We start from the raw sequence: 17367 nt of genomic DNA, 5'->3' as shown, positions 1-17367 counted from the left end.
TGCCTGATAGCCAGTTAGACTATCACACTAGGATCATCAGGACAGCATGGTACTGGGAAGAAATGAACCAGATCCATGGAATGGAATTGAGGGTCCAGAAATAAACCCAAGCTTCTATGGTCAATTCCTCGATGCCAAAGGAGAGTACACAATACGAATGGGAACAAGAACCTCTGCAACGAAAGACAATGGGAATTGGAGATGGTTCCATCTGAAAAATCACATATGCTTTTGGTCTCATAAAACCTCAGATTCAGTGAAACACATCAACGCAAAACTGAAGAGATGAAAGTCCTGGAAATAAACAAGGGACATTGGCTCCTTAATGTCAGGGACTTCTCAACATGTGTGGGGGGTGAAGCAAAATTGGGTGTCTTCAAGTCAAGGAAACAGGAAACCAAAGGACACCAATGGGCTTGCATCCATTTGAACAGCTATGCAACAGAAAAGCTAAGCATTCACAAATCAAAATGGTAACAAACTGAACACAAAAGAATATTTGCAAGCAGAATATCGGCGAAGGGGTTCCTTCGTAAAAGAGAGTGAGAAATCCCACCACTAAGTCTCCCAGAATTAACCACAGACGAATCCCTTCCCCTCACACAAACTCCAGTCCCAAATCATTACCTCACTCGAAAGGAAAAACTATAGCCTCACCCTGCTAAGTCACTTCAGTCGTGTCCGACTCTGTGCGACCCCATAGATGGAAGCCCACCAGGCTCCGCCGTCCCTGGGATTCTCCAGGCAAGAACACTGGAGTGGGCTGCCATTTCCTTCTCCAATGTGTGAAAGTGAAAAGTGAAAGGAAAGTCGCTCAGTCGTGTCCGACCCTTAGCGACCCCATGGACTGCAGCCGACCAGGCTCCTCCATCCATGGGATTTTCTAGGCAAGAGTACTGGAGTGGCTTGCCATTGCCACATGCATTCACAGTTTGTGAGCATCCACAGGAGAGACACAGAAAAGAAGAGACAGACTGAATTTGGACAGGTCATTAAAGAGACGGAACGAGGGACAGAGACTGAACAATGAAGAGAGGAAATGAGTCAATTTCACAGAATTTGCATGAATCTCTCTTGAGGATGGAATCAATGACAGTGCCTATTTCCCCTCGATGATTAGACTCAAAGACAAGGATGTGGGGAGCCACTGTTGGAACACCCTCCTCCACCCCTCGAGGCTGAGTGGGACACTTGAGTAGGACGAGGAAGGTTGATATCAGAAGGGGCGATGTCTGAATATGACCTTCCGATCCTCCCAATGCGGGGGTCAAGAAATAGGCAGGAAGGGGACTGCCTTCGTCCAGGTCCCAGAGCCCATCCAGGCATAATTCTGCCCCATTCTGTGCTAGGTCAGCCCTGTGTGGAATCCTTCCTTTGGGAAGTCTGTGTCCAAGCTCCTTTTGATGGAGGCCCAAAGTTTGAACAGGCACTGGAGCTCTTCGTAAGCTGACAGACCTAGGCAGGAGATGGGAGAGGGACCCCCACTCTGCACACGGAGAGATTGGGGAAACCCTGCGGGGCACATGTCTTGCCCAGGGCCACATCACTCCTGAGAAGAAGGAGCCTGGGTTGAAAGCAGCTCTGTCCTCAGAGCTCAGGCTCTGGCTGCACCAAGTTCTCCCCAAGGCTGTTGGATGGGCTGTGTAGGTGTCACTTTGCCTGTATGTGGACTAAGGGCGTTGGGGAACAGCCAGAAACCAGAGGTTCCCTTTGGGAGCTTGTGGAAGGGACCTCAGCCACGAACCGAGGAAATGATGTCACTTCCTGGCAACAGAACCCAAGAGAACCCGCAACCCATGTATCCAGGCCTCCCCAGCGGAAAGGAGCCCTAAGCCAGATCACTTGCTCTCAAGATGTTCTGCTGCTTGCCCCTGCTAAGAGGCCGGGGCCTCAGGAGAGCTCACAGGCAGAGTGTGTGGGAATGCGGTCAACGCTGGCGCAGGCAACCCCCTCCTCGAGAGGCCTCTGACCCTTTGCCCGAAGGAACAGAAAGGTACCAGGGTAGCCCCAGACCGGGTCAAGCCACATCTCCCGTCCCACGTGGGGAAGTTTGAGGCCTTTTGCTGTGTGTGGATGGGGGTTTCTCAGGGTGTGTCGAACTCACGCAAGCCCAGCCACATGAGGGTCAGGAGTCCATGGGCTGCTTGTGGCCACACCCCAGGGGAGAGCAGGCTGGGTGGCATGAGGAGAGTCCGGGCAGTGCCAGCTGCCCATGCTGGCCGCACACCCTCATGAGGTTCTCCGTCCTTCCGGGTGGGTATCTGAGCAGACACTTTTGTCTCTGGTCTTTCTTGGAGCAGAAGGGTAGGCAGGCAGAAGCAGTAGCCATCCTGGCCAGGCACAGCTCAGAAATATCGAAGCAGGGCTGGCTGATGGTCACTATCATTGCAGATCGTCCCAACTGAGGAGCCCCTGAGGGGCACACCCTATCCACCTCCCAGAGGGAGGGCTCAGCGCACCAGCCCCCTGCCCTGGAGGCTAAGTACAGGCTCCAGGTGAGAGTGGCCTCGGAGGGCTCAGCCCAAATGGCGTTGAAGAGGAAGAGGGCAAGCCCTGCTGCTCAGACACCACCCAGCACACAACCCGGGGCCCAGTCTCAGGCTGCCACGAACTCAGCACAGCTAACTCTGACCCAGAGCTCTGAGAAGCCCTGCCTCGGAGGCAGCTAGAGGACCTGGAGCCCAGCAGGGCAGAGCACAGAGGTGAGGCGGCAGAGGCTGCTCCATGTGAGTGTGTGGAGGCGGTGCTGAGCCACAGAGAGAGGAGTCTCCCAGAGCTGGGGCTGGGCCTGGACCAAAGGCTGGCCTCACACCACCCCTTGTGGAGACTACAGAGAAGACTCCGATGGTGGGCCTTCTTAGCGAATCTCTAGGAAACTTTCTGGCCCACTTAGGCACATGGCAAGGCTGGCCTGTGGCAAAATCTTCTTCTCCCCCAGCTCTAGCTCTGGCCGTCAAACTCAGCCAGCATCCAAGTCCAAGACCTGTCACTAAGGAGGAGGAGAGAGGCCCAAGTGCAGGACCCAGGGATCCAGTGAAGGGAGACAGAGACCTGAGACGTCCCTTCCCAATGACACGGGGCCAGCCGGGTACTGGCCAACACCCTCAGCACAGCGGATTTCTGTGCCAGGATGACCCCCAGCCCCTGGCCCTGATGTCACACCCGGCCTTCCAGGAACTCCACCTCCACGTGCACTTGCTCCTACTCAGGCTTTGGCAGCAGAACCCCAGTCAAGGCATGAGTGACCACATGTGCAGAGGCAGCCTGCCCTGGCTCCTGCAAAGGACTCAGACGCCCACCATGACTCTCCCACCCCCCAGGGAGAACAGGCCCCTGCTCTGTACAGAGACCCAGAGCCCTTTGGCAACCAAATCATCCAGGGACACGGTTGGCGCTGCATCCTCCATCCCTGTATGTTCTCCATGGATGCTGTCCACTCCCTCCCCACCCAGGGGAGACTGAAATTCCTTAACCTGAGCTGATTTTCATCAGGGTCCTAGGCATTTTTCTCCTCCTCTTTATTTTCTTTTATAGCTTTCTGTATATTTTGCTCCTAAGTGTGTGTCAATAAAGCTTCCTTCGTTGATGCCAGTTGGGAATATGGATGCCTTCACAATGCTGTGTAAGCATCACCACTGTCTACATTGGGACGCCCTCATTCTATCCACCCTCACTTCAAAAAAAAAAAAAAAAGCCTCGATTCATGGCAAGCAGTCCCAATCCAACTCTCCTCTGCCTGACAACATTGAGTCGTCTTCTCTCTGCATTTCTTCCCATCCTTTCGGGGTCCCCAGTCAATGCCAATCACTAAAATGAGAGGAAACTGGATTTTGCTCTGACTAAAGGTGAATGTTATAGTCTCTCAGTATTGTTAGCATCTTGGCATTCCCGTGAATTCTACAGTCCAGGGAATTCTCTAGGTCAGAATCCTGGAGTCGGTAGCTTTTCCTTTCTCCAGGGGATTGTGCTGATTCCCCACATATTGGAAGACCAAACTGGAGAATTCTGATTTCTATGTCATTTGAAGGATCCTTTGGGTATCTGATAGGACCAGGTAGATCTTTTCAAGATGTCATCTGCCAAACGAAGCCCTCTCGGCAAATGTGTTCAGAATCTCCAGGTAGCATTGCTGTTGCAAGTGGGACCCCTCAGGCACAAGAGAAAGGCTGAGTTCTTCCGCTGGCACAAACAAACTCACAGCAATAAACCAGGCAGGAGAAATGGAAAGATAAACCCACACCAACAAAGGGACAAATATTCCTCAGAACACAAGGCCAGAGAAAGACCCACCATTCTTGTGGCCCCCACACGCTGGAGAAAATCAGTGATTGGGAAGGAAACAGAAGAAACATGTGCAGGTCCAATGAGAGGCAATGCACATGGCTAGTGTAGCTCAGAGACAGCCTGACGCTTCACATGGACATGCGGGCAAAGGGAAACACAGTGCAAGTGGTGCTGGTCATCATCTCAGAGCTAGGTGCTCAGGAAGGTGACAACCAAGCTTCAGGACCACGAGAGGGAGTGGAGGGCCTAGCAAAGCCCATAGACATTTCTCTCGCTCTCTGGCAGAAGAGTGTGACAGACCCATCAAAGTCCCACAGAAGCATCTCTTGCCGATAAGTGCCCACCCTCAAGGTGGATCCCACTCCACTTCTGGCACGGTTGTTCCTCTCCTCTGAAATGCTCACCTCTGGCGGTCCGAAACCACAGGCCTGATGGGTACCTGTGGAGTCGAAACTCACTTCAACTACTCACACAGCCAAGGACACTCAAGGATGCTTGTGGCCTCTGGCTCAAAGATGGAAGATCAGCACCCTGTCAACCCGACCTGGGGATCGGTGCTGAAAGGGAGGCCGCACCCGACTCCCCTTTCACTGGACACAGCGTCCCTGCTGCTAGAGCTGCTGAATCCATTCATCTGAGGAAATGCAAGGTGAAAAAACCCCCATCTTTCCAAGAAGGTCTACAAAAGAGTTTATGAGCAACGCATTTGGAAACCAGAGGGGATGACATGCATGTCCATGGAAACTTGACACCTCTCAACAAATGCACTTCAAATGATTCCTAGACATACGTTCCATGCAAAACAGTTCACAAATCCAGAAGGAAATGGAGCAGACATTAGACATGAGCTCTTAGTCTCCACACACAATACAGTAAGGCACTACACAAAGAGTAACCAGGGAACACAGTGGTTGTCTAACCAAGATTTGGACTCTGGGAAATACGGTCTGTAAAACACAAACGACAACTCCCAAACTGGGAGACAACTGTTTACAGACACAGAACTTAGGCAGGATTTGGCTCCTAATACACAAATGACATGAACACAAACGAGCCTGAAGGAGAGGACTGTGAAGGGACACCAGGCGAAGGAAAGGACACAGAGAGTACACCGAGTAATGCCCAGCATTGAGGGCCTGAGAAACACGGTCTAGCTGCACTCCCCGAGACTCGTGGGACCCTGGACTTGGCCTGTTCTATAAAGAAGCTGAGAGAGATGGACAGTGAGAATGGGGAAGAGAAATCCTTGGCATTTCTAACATTCACTGCAAACGCTTAGAAGGACAAGGCAAGGATCAACCCCACCGACAGTGACATTCCCAGAAAGGCAATAGCTAGGAGTCCATCTAATCCAGGAAGGAAGCCCCTCTTCTCAGAGAACTGCAAGAGATGGATGAAAGAAGGTGAAGCCCACAAATCCAATGGAAAATAAGCTGTGCTCACGGAGCAGAAGAATTCCTCCTGGTAAGATGATGTCAGTTCCCCATCCCCTCGATCCCCACAGTGGGGCATTACAGAGGTTCCACGCTATTCCTCTCAAAATACCAACTGCTGCTCTCAGGGCATTATAACCAAAGAATTCCAAAATGTCTATGGAAACACAAAGGAGACAAAAGGGTCAATGCGATCTGCCGCAAAGCCCTGAAATGGACATTGCAGGCTGCCTGATAGCCAATTTGATTATCACACCAGGATAACAGGACAGCATGGTACTGGGAAGAAACGAAACACGCAGAACCAGATCCATGGAATGGAATTGAGGGTCCAGAACTAAACCCAATCTTCTATGGTCAATTCATTGACGCCAAAGGAGGGGAGGCGATAAGAATGGGAACAAGAGCCTCTGCAAAAAAAGGACGTGGGAAATGGAGATGGTTCCATCTAAACAATCACATTGGCTTTTGGTCTCAGAACACGTCAGATTCAGTGAAGCACATCAACGCAAAGCCTGAAGTGATGAAACTCCTGGAAATAAGCAAGGGCCATAGGGTCCTCCTTGTCAGGGAATTCTCAACATGTGTGTGTGGGGGGGAAGCAAAATTGGGTCTCTTCAATTCAAGGAAACAGGAAACCAAGGGACACCCACCAGCTTTCATCCACTTGAACAGCTTTGCAACAGAAAAGCTAAGCATTCACAAATCAAAATGGTAACAAAGTGAACACACAAGCATATTTGCAAGCAGAATATCGGAGAAGGGGTTATTATGTAAGAGAATGAGAACTCACACCACTAAGTCTCCCAGAACAAACCCCAGACCTAACCCTTCCCCTAACACCAACTCCAACCCCAAACCATTACCTCACTCAAAATGAAACCCTAAAGCCTCAGCCTAGGCCAAAAATATACATGCGTACATGCCTTCACAGGCATGCGAGCATCCACAGGAGAGACACAGAGTGGAAGAGACAGACTGAATTTGGAAAGGTCAAGAAAGAGAGGAAACGAGGGAGAGAGACTGAACAATGCAGAGAGGAACTGAGTCGATTTCACAGAATTTGCATGAATCTCTCTTGAGCTTGGAAACAGTGACAGTGAATATTCCCCTGCCAGGGGGAAAATGACCCACGATGATGAGACTCAAAGACAAGTTTGAGGGGAGCCACTGTTGGGGCAGACTCCCCCAACCCTCGAGGCTGAGTGGGACATTTGAGTAGGACAGGGAAGGTTGATATCAGAGGGGGGGATGTGTGAATATGACTTTCCGGTCCTCCCAAATCGGGGGCCATAAATAGGCAGAAAGGGGACTGCCTTTTCCCAGGTCTCAGAGCAAATCCAGGCCTGATTCTGCCCATTGTGTGCTAGGTCAGCCCTGTGTGGAATCCATCCTTTGGGAAGTCTGTGTCCAAGCTCCAAGTGAAAGCGGCCCAAATTTTGAACAGGCACTGGAGCTCCTCGTAGGCTGAAAGACCTAGTCAGGAGACGGGAGATTGTGACCCACTCTGCAGATGGAGAGACGGGAAACCCTGTGGGGCACATGGCTTGCCCAGGGCCACAACACTTCTGAGAAGAAGGAGCCTGTTCTGAAAGGAGCTGTGTCCTCAGAACTCAGGCCCTGGCTGCACCCAGGCCTCTCCAAGGCTGTGGGGAGGGCTGTGTGTGTGTCACTGTGCCTGCACGTGGCCTAAGGGCATGGGGAAACAGCCAGAAAACCAGAAGTTCCATTTGGGAACTTTGTGGAAGGGACCTCAGCCACGAACCAGAAAATGATGTCACTTCCTGGCAACAGAACCCAACAGAACCCGCAACCTGTGTATCCAGGCCTAGCCAGCAGAGAGGAGACCCTCGCCAGATCGCTAGCTGTGAAGATATTCTGCAGTTTGCCCCTGCCCAGAGGGCGGGGTCTCAGGCTAGCTAACAGGCAGAATGCGTGGGAACGCGGTCGACACTGGCTCAGGGCCCCCACCAAGAGGCCTCTGGCCCTTTGCTGAAGGAAAAGAAAGGTAACAGGGGAGCCCCAGACTGGGTCCGGCCACCTCTCCTGTCCCACACAGGGAAACCTGAGGCCTTTCCCTGTGTGTGGATGGGGGTTTCTTGGGGGTGTGTCTGCCTCAAGCAAGCCCAGCCGCATTTCAGTCAGGAGCCCATGTGCTTCTTGTGTCCACACCCCAGGGGAGGGCACGCTGGGTGGCATGGGGAGTGTCCACGCAGAGCCAGATGCCCAGGCTGACCTCATGCCCTCAGGGGATTCTCCATCCTCCCGGGTGGGTATCTGAGCAGACACTCGTGTCTCTGGTCTTTCTTGGAGCAGAAGGGCAGGCAGGCAGAAGCAGCAGCCATCCTTGCCAAGCTAACCTCAGAAATATCGAAGCAGGGCTGGCTGATGGTCACTGACATTGCAGACCGTCCCACCCGAAGTGGCTTCTGAGGGGCACACCCCATCCACCTCCCAAAGGGAGGGTTCAGAGCACCAGCCCCCTGCTCGGGAGGCCCAGTGCAGGCTCCAGGTGAGGGTGGCCACGGAGGGCTCAGCCCAACTGGCGATGAAGAGGAAGTGGGCAAAGTCTGCTGTCCAGACTCCACCCAGCACACACCCTGGGACCCAGTCTCAGGCTGCCACGGAGCTCAGCACAGCCAGCTCTGATGCAGAACTCCGAGAAGCCCTGCCTCGGAGGCAGCAGGAAGAACTGGAGCCCAGCACGGAAGAGCACAGAGGAGAGTTGACTGGGGCTACTGCCTGTGAGTGTGGGGAGGCGGTGCTGAGGCACACAGGGAGGTGTCCCCCAGAGCTGGGGCTGGGCCTGGAACGAAGTCTAGCCTCACACCACCCATGTTGGAGACTGCAGAGAAGACTCTGATGCTGGGCCTTCTTAGCAAATCTCTAGGAAGCTTTCGTGCCCACTTAGGCACATGGCAAGACTGGCCTGTGGCAAACTTTTCTTCCCCCACAGCTCTAGCTCTGGCCGTCAAACTCAGCCAGCCTCCATGTCTAAGACCTGTCCCTACGGAGGTGGGAGCTCCTGGTGCAGGACTCACGGATCCACTGAGGGGAGATCGAGACATGAGACGTCCCCTCCCAATGACACGGGGCCAGCCGGGTATTGGCCACCACCCTCAGCACATCAGATCTCTGTGCCTGCACAACACCCAGCGCCAGGCCAAGATGTCCCACCCTGCCTTCAAGAAACTCCACCTCCATGTGCACTTGCACCTACTCAGGCTTTGGCGGCAGAACCCAAGTCAGGGCCTGAGTGACCAACTTTGGAGCAGCAGCCTGCCCTGCCTCCTACCAAGGACTCAGACGCCAACCATGACTATCCAACACTTGAAGGGAGAACAGGACCCTGCTCTGGATAGAAGCCCAGAACCCTTTGGCAACCACATGATCCAGGGGTGCAGTTGGCCCTGCAGCCTCCATCCCTGCGTGTTCCCCGTGGACATCGTCTACTCCCTCCACACCCAGGGGAGATTGATTTTCCTCCCCCAGAGCTCATTTTCATCAGGCTCCTAGGCATCTTTCTTCTCATCTTTTATGTCTTTTATGGCTTTCTGTATATTTTGCTTGCAAGTGTGTGTCAATAAATTTTCCTTCCTTGGGAATATGGAAACCTTTACAATGCTGTGTAAGCGTCACCGCTGTCTACATTCAGACACCCTCATTCTATCCCCCCCACTTCGCAGCAAAGCCTGGATTCATGGCAAGCATTCCCCGTTCCTCTCTCCCCCGCCTCTCAACACTGAGTCCACTTCTCTCTGCATTTCTTCCCATCCTTTCGGTGTTCCCAATCAACGCTATTCACTGAAATTATAGGAAACTGGATTTTGCTCTTATTGAAGGCGAAAGTTGTAGTCTCTAAGTATTGTTAGAGTCTTGGCATCCCTATGAATTCTACAGTCCATGGAATTCTCTAGGCCAGAATCTTGGGTGGGTAGCTTTTCCCTTCTCCAGAGGATTGTTCTGACTTCCCACATATTGGAAGACCAAAGTGTGAAGTAGCCTTTGGGGATCTGAAAGGACTTGTAGGTCCTTTTATAATGTTATCTTCCAAATGAAGCCCTCTCGGCTAATATGCTCAGAATCTCCAGGTAGGCAGTGCTGTTGTAAGTGGGACAGCTCAGGCACAAGGGAAAGTCTGAGTTCTTCCGCCGGCACAAACAATCTCACAAGAATAAACCAGGCAGGAGAAATGGAAAGATATACCCACACCAACAAAGGAACAAGTGTTCCTCAGAACACAAGGCCAGAGAAAGACCCACCATCCTTGTGGCCCCCACATGCTTGAGAAAATCAGTGATGAGGAATTAAAAAGAAGAAACATGTGCAGGTCCAATGAGAGGCAATGCACATGGCTAGTGTAGCTCAGAGATGTCCTGACTCTTCGCATGGTCACATGGGCAAAGGGAAACACAGTGCAGGTGGCGGTGGTCATCATCTCACAGCTAGGTGTACAGGATGATGACAACCAGCCTTCGGGATCCAAAGAGGGAGCGGAGGGCCTAGCAGAGCCATAGACATCTCTCTCGCTCTCTGGCAGAAGAGATTTCCGGACCAATCAAAGTCCCACAGTAGCATCACTTAATGATCAATGCCAACCCTCAAGGTGAATTCCACTTACTTCTGGCACGGTTGCTCCTGTCCTCTTAGATGTTCACCTGTAGCGATCCAAAGCTGCAGACCTGCTGGGCGCCTGTGGAGTAGAACCTCACTTCAGCTGCTCACACAGACAAGGACACACAAGGATGCCTGTGGCCTCTGGCTCACAGATGGAAGATCAAAGCCCTGTCAACCTGAACTGGGGACCAGTGTTGAAAGGGAGGACGCACCCGACTCCCCTTTCACTGGACACAGCGTCCCTGATGCTAGAGCTGCTGAATCCATTCAACTGTGGAAATTCATGCTGAAAAACACCCATCTTTCCGACAAGGTCTCTAAAAGGGTTTACGAGCAACGCATTTGGAAACCAGAGGGGATGACATGCATGTCCATGAAAATTGACACCTCTCAACAAATGCACTTCAAATGATTCCTAGACATATGTACCATGCAAAATGGTTCATAAATCCAGAAGTAAATGGAGCATACATTAGACATGAACTCTGAGTCTTTACACACAATACAGAAAGGCACTGCACAAAGAGTAACCAGAGAAAACAGTGAACTTTGTCAAATCCAAGATTAGGACTCTGGGAAAGACCGTCTGAAAAACGCATAAGACACCTCCCATGCTGGGAGATAACTCTTTGCATACACAGAGTTTAGGCAAGATTTGGCTCCTAATATGCAAACGACATGAACACAAACTAGCCTGAAGGAGAAGTCTGAAGGGACACCAGGCGAAGGAAGGGACACAGAGAGTATACCGAATGATGCCCAGCACTGAGGTCCTGAGAAACACGGTCTAGCTGCACTCCCAGAGTCCCATGGGACCCTGGACTAGGCCTCTTCCACCTGGAGGCTCAGAGAGATGGACAGTGAGGAAGGGGAAGAGAAATCCTCGGCATTTCTAACACTCACAGCAAACGCTTAGAAGGAGAAGGCAAGTATCAACCCCACTGACAGTAAATTCCCTGAAAGGCAATAGCTAAGAATCCATCTAACCCAGGAGGGGTGCCCCTCTTCTCAGAGAATGGCAAGAGATGGATGAAAGAAGGTGAAGCCCACCAATCCAATGGAAAATAAGCTGTGCTCATGGATCAGAAGAATTACTCATGATAAGATGATGTTACTTCCCCCTTCCCCGGACCCACACCGTGGGGAAATCCAGAGGTTCCACGCTATTCCTCTCAAAATAAAAACGGCTGCTCTCAGGGCATAAAAACCAAAGAATTCCTAAATGTCTATGGAAACACTACGGTGTCAAAAGAGTCAATGCAATCTGCCGCAAAAACCTGAAATTTATATAGCAGTCTGCTGATAGCCAATTAGATTTTCACACTAGGATCATCAGGACAGCATGGTACTGGGAAGAAATCAAACATGCAGAACCAGATCCATGGAATGGAATTGAGGGTCCAGACATAAACCCAAGCTTCTATGGTCAATTCCTCGACGCCAAAGGAGGGGAGGTGATTAGAATGGGAACAAGAGTCTGTGCAACGCAAGACGGTGGGAATTGCTGATGGTTCCACCTGAACAATCACGTTGGCTTTTGGTCTCAGAACATGTCAGGTTCAGTGAAACACATCAAAGCAAAGCCTGAAGTAAAGAAACTCCTGGAAATAAGCACAGGACATAGGCTTTTAATGTTAGGGACTTCTCAACATATGTGGGTGGAAAAGCAAAGTAGGGTCTCTTCAAGTCAAGGAAACAGGAAACAAAAGGACACCCACGAGTTTCCGTCCACTTGAACAGCTTTGCAACAGAAAACCTAAGCATTCTCAAATCAAAATGGTAACAAACTGAACACAAAAGGATATTTGCAAACAGAATATCGGAGAAGCGGTTCCTACGTAAAAGAGACTGAGAAATCACACAACTAAGTCTCCCAGAAAAAAACCCAGATCTATCCCTTCCCCTAACACCAACTCCAACCCGATAACATTATCTCACTCAACACGAAACCATAAAGCCTCACCCTAGGTCAACACTATACATGTTTACATGCATTCACACACATGCGAGCATCCACAGGAGAGACACAGAAAGGAAGATATAGAATGAATTTGCAAAGTTCAAGAAAGAGACGGAACGAGGGAGAGAGACTGAACAATAGAGAGAGGAAATGAGTCAATTTCACAGAACTTGCATGAATCTCTCTTGAGGATGGAAACAATGACAGTGCCTATTCCCCCTGCAAAAGGGAAAATGACCCAAGTTGATGAGTCTCAAAGACAAGGATTCGGGGAGCCACTGTTGGGGCAGCCTCCCCCAGGCCTCGAGGCTGAGTGGGACACTTGAGTAGGACGAGGAAGGTTGATATCAGAGGTCGCAATTTTTGAATATGATTTTCCGGTCCTCCCAATGCAGGGGTCAAGAAATAGGCAGAAAGGGGACTGACTTTTCCCAGGTCCCAGAGCCCATCCAGGACTGATTCTGCCCCATTCTGTGCTAGGTCAGCCCTGTGTTGAATCCGTCCTTTGGGAAGTCTCAGTGTCTAAGTTCCATGTGATAGCAGCCGGAAGTCTGAACAGGCACTGGAGCTGTTTGTAGGATGACAGACCTAGGGAGGAGATGGAAGAGTGACCCCCACTCTGCAGATGGAGAGACTGGGGAAACCAAGGGGGGCACATGTCTTGCCCAGGACCACATCACTTCTGAGAAGAGGGAACCTAGGCTGAAAGCAGCTGTGTCCTCAGAGCCCAGGCCCTGGCTGCACCCAGGTCTCCCAAAGGCTGTGGGGTGGGCTGAATGTCTGTCACTGTGCCTGCACGTGGCATAAGGGCATGGGAGAACAGCCAGAAACCCAGAGGTTCCCTTGGGGAACTTTGTGGAAGGGACCTAGGCCACGAACCAGGAAATGATGTCATTTCCTGGCAACGGAACCCAACAAAACCCACAACCCGTGTATCTAGGCCTCCCCAGTGGAGAGGAGCCCCCAGCCAGATCGCTTGCTGTCAAGATGTTCTGCTGTTTGCCCCTGCCCAGAGGCCGGGTCCTCAGGCGAGCTCACAGGCAGAGAGTGCGGGAAGGCCATCGACACTGGCCCAGGGCCCCTCCGAGAGTCCTCTGGCCCTTTGCCCGAAGGAAGAGAAAGGTAACAGGGGAGCCCAAAGCCGGGTCCGCCCACCTCTCCCGTCCCACCCGTGGAAGCCTGAGGCCTTTCGCTGTGTGTGGATGGGGGTTTCTCAGGCTGTGTCTGCCTCAAGCAAGCCCAGCCACAGGTGGGTCAGAAGCCCGTGGACCGCTTGTTTCCACACCCCAGGGGAGAGCACGCTTGGTGGCATTGTGAGCGTCCAGGCAGAGCCGTGTGCCCAGGCTGACCTCAAGCCCTTGGCGGGGGGTCTCCATCCTCCCTGGTGGGTATCTGAGCAGGCATTCATCTCTGTTCTTTCTGGGAGCAGAAGGGCAGACGGGCAGAAACATTAGACATCCCGGCCAGGCTGGGCTCAGAAATCTCGAAGCCCACAGCCTCTACCTCCACGGGCACTTGCACCTGCTCGGGCTTTGGCGGCAGGCCTAAAGTAAGGGCCTGATTGACCACCTGCACAGAGGGAGCCTGTCCTGGCTCCTGCCAAGGACTCAGATGCTCACCATGACTATCCAACCCCTGCAGGGAGAATAGGCCCCTGCTCTGGACAGAGGCCCAGAGCCCGTTCGGCAAATACCTTATCCAGGGGTGCAGTTGGCTCTGCAGCCACCATCCCTGTGTGTTCCCCATGGACGCATTCCAATCCCTCCCCACCCAGGGGAGATTGACTTCCCTTCCCCTGAGCTCATTTTCATCAGGCTTCTAGGAATATTTCTTCTCATCTTTTATGTCTTTTATGGCTTTGTGTATATTTTGCTCACAAGTGTGTGTCAATAAATTTTCCTTCCTTGATGCCATTTGGGAATATATAGGCCTTCACAATGCTGTGTAAACATCACCACTGTCTACATTCGGACACCCTCACTCTATCCCCCCACCCACTTCCCAGCAAAGCCTGGATTCATAGCAAGCACTGCCCGTTCCTCTCTCCCCCGGCTGACAACATTGAGTCTATTTCTTTCTGCATTTCTTCCCATTCTTTCGGGGTCGCCAATCAATGCCAATCACTGAAAAGATAGGAAACTTTATTTTGGTCTGACTGAAGGTGAAAGTTATAGTCTCTCAGTATCGTTCGAGTGTTGGCATTCCCATGAATTCTACAGTCCATGGAATTCTCTAGGCCAGAATCCTGGAGTGGGTAGCTTTTCCCTTCTCCAGGCAATTGTTCTGACTCCCCATATGTTGGAAGACCAAACTGGATTATTCTGGTTTCTATTTCATTTGAAGTAACCTTTGGGTATCTGAAAGGACCGTGTAGGTCCTTTCAAGAAGTCATCTGCCTAACGAAGCCCTCTCGGCAAATGTGCTCAGAATCTGCATGGTAGGCAGTGCTGTTTCAGTGGGAAACTGCAGGCATAAGGGAAAGTCTGAGTTCTTCCACCGGCACAAACAAGGGCTGACCTAGCAGAGAATGGGGCAGAATCAGGCCTAGATGGGCTCTGGGACCTGGGAAAAGGCAGTCCCCTTCCTGGCTATTTCTTGACCCCCTCATTGGGAAGACCGGAAGCTCACATTCAGCCATCGCTCCCTCTGATATCAACTTTCATCCTCCTGCTCAAGTGTCCCACTCATCTTCGAGGGGTGGGGGAGGCTGCCCCAAAAGTGGCTCCCCACATCCTTGTCTTTGAGCCTCATCAACTTGGGTCATTTTCCCCTTTGCAGGGGGAATAGGCATTGTCATTGTTTCAAAACTCAAGAGAGATTCATGCACATTTTGTGGAATCGACTCATTTCCTCTCTCCATTGTTCAGTCTCTCTCCCTCCTTCTGTCTTTCTTGAACTTTCCAAATTCAGTCTGTCTCTTCCTTTCTGTGTCTCTGCTGTGGATGCTCACGTGCCTGTGAATGAATGTAAGCATGTATATTGTTGACCTAGAGTGAGGCTTCAAGGTTTCCTTTCCAGTGAGGTAAAGGTTTGGGGATGGAGTTGAGGTTAGGGGAAGGGATAGGTCTGGGGTTTGTTCTTTGAGACTTAATCGTGTGAGTTCTTGTCTTTTTTACTTAGGAAACCCTTCTTCTATATTCTGCTTGCAAATATTCCTTTGTGTTCAGTTTGTTACCATTTTGATTTGTGAATGCTAAGCTTTTCTGTTTCAAAGCTGTTTAAGTGGATGGAAGCTAGTTGATGCTGTGTGGTTTCCTGTTTCCTTGACTTGAAGAGACGCAATTTTGCTTCCGCCACCACACACATATCGTGAAGTCCCTGACATTAAGGAACCTATGGCCCCTGCTTATTTCCAGGAGTTTCATCACTTCAGGCTTTGCGTTGATGTGTTTCACTGAATCTGAGGTGTTATGAGACCAAAAGCCAATATGATTATTCAGATACAACCATCTCCAATACCCACAGCTTTTCGTTGCAGAGGCTCTTGTTCCCATTCATATCTCCTCCCCTCCTTTGGCGTCAATGAAGTGACTATAGAAGCTTGGTGCTATTTCTGGACCCTCAATTCCATTCCATGGATCTGGTTCTGTATGTTTGTACCATGCTGTCCTGATGATCCTAGTGTGATAGTCTAATTGGCTATCAGGCAGCCTGCTATGTACATTTCAGGGCTTTGTGGCAGATTGCATTGACTATTTTGACTCCTTTCTGTTTCCATAGACATTTTGGAATTCTTGGGTTATAATCCCCTGAGAACAGCCTTTGGTATTTTGAGAGAAATAGCATGCAACCTCTGGATTGCCCCACGGTGGGGGTTGGGGGGATGGGGAAGTGACATCATCTTACCAGGAGGAATTCTTCTGATCCGGGAGCACAGCTTATTTTCCATTGGATTGGTGGGCTTCACCTTCTTTCATCCATCTCTTGCAGTTCTCTGAGAAGAGGGGCTTCCCTCCTGGGTTAGATGGACTCCAAGCTATTGCCTTTCAGGAAATGTCACTGTCGGTGGGGTTGATACTTGCCTTCTCCTTCTAAGCGTTTGCTGTGAATGTTAGAAATGCCAAGGATTTCTCTTCCCCTTCCTCTCTGTCCATCTCTCTGAGCCTCCAGGTAGAACAGGCCTAGTCCAGGGTCCCCAGGGGCTCGGGGAGTGCAGCTAGATCATGTTTCTCAGGTGCTCAGTGCTGGGCATCATTTTGTGTACTCTCCAGGTCCCTTCCTTCGCCTGGTGTCCCTTCAGACCTCTCCCTCAGGCTCATTTGTGCTCATGTCACTTGTGTATTAGAAGCTAAATCTGCCTAAGCTCTGTGTATGCAAACAGTTGTCTCCCAGCTTGGGATGTGTCGTTTGCGTTTTACAGACCATTTTTCCCAGAGTCCAACTCTTGGTGAGACAAGTTCACTGTGTTCCCTGGTTACTCTGTGTAGTGTCTTTCTATATTGTGTGTGAAGACACAGAGCTCATGTCTAATGTCTGCTTCATTTCCTTCTGGTTTTGTGAACCATTTTCCATGGAACGTATGTCTAGGAATCATTTGAAGTGCATTTGTTGAGAGGTGTCAAGTTTCCATGGACATGCATGTCATCCCCTCTGGGTTCCAAATGCGTTGCTCCTAAACTTTTTAGGAGAACTTCTCAGAAAGATGGGTGTTTTTCAGCTTGCGTTTTCACAGTTGAATGGATTCAGCAGCTCTAGCAGAAGGGGTGCTGACTCCAATGAAGGGAGTCGGGTGCGGCCTCCCTTTCAGCACAAATACCCAGGTCGGATTGTCAGGGGGCAGATCTTCCATCTGTGAGCCACAGGCCACTGGCATCCTTGTGTGCCCTTGGCTGTGTGAGCAGCTGAAGGGAGCTTCGTCTCAGCAGGCGCCCAGCAGGCCTGTGGCTTCGGACCGCCAGAGGTAAGCATTTCAGAAGACAGGAGCCCCTGTGCCAGAAGTGGAGTGGGATCCACCCTGAGGGTGGGCACTGATCGTCAATAGATGCTCCTATGGGACTTTGATAGGTCCGGCACACTCTTCTCCTAGATAGCGAGAGAGATGTCTGTGGGCTCTGCTAGGCCCTCCACTCCCTC

At 51.1% G+C, this 17367-nt stretch overlaps 1 protein-coding gene across 1 annotated transcript in view; it reads left to right on the top strand.

Annotated features, from left to right (window-relative positions):
* The first annotated feature begins 13179 nt into the window (after positions 1–13179).
* Positions 13180–17367, top strand: part of LOC148777778 (uncharacterized) — a 115795-nt gene continuing 111607 nt past the window's right edge. The window contains exon 1 of the mRNA XM_088836652.1: positions 13180–13416. Coding sequence (XP_088692778.1) covers positions 13180–13416 — 237 coding nt within the window. The remainder of the gene's footprint in view (positions 13417–17367) is intronic.

The sequence above is a fragment of the Moschus berezovskii genome, chromosome 5 (assembly GCF_049115385.1).
Source record: "Moschus berezovskii isolate FMDL1 chromosome 5, NW_MosBer_1.0, whole genome shotgun sequence".
In the NCBI taxonomy this organism is placed as follows: Eukaryota; Metazoa; Chordata; class Mammalia; order Artiodactyla; family Moschidae; genus Moschus; species Moschus berezovskii.
The sequence above is the reverse complement of the archived record's forward strand: the minus strand, read 5'-3'. Positions and strand labels throughout refer to the sequence as shown.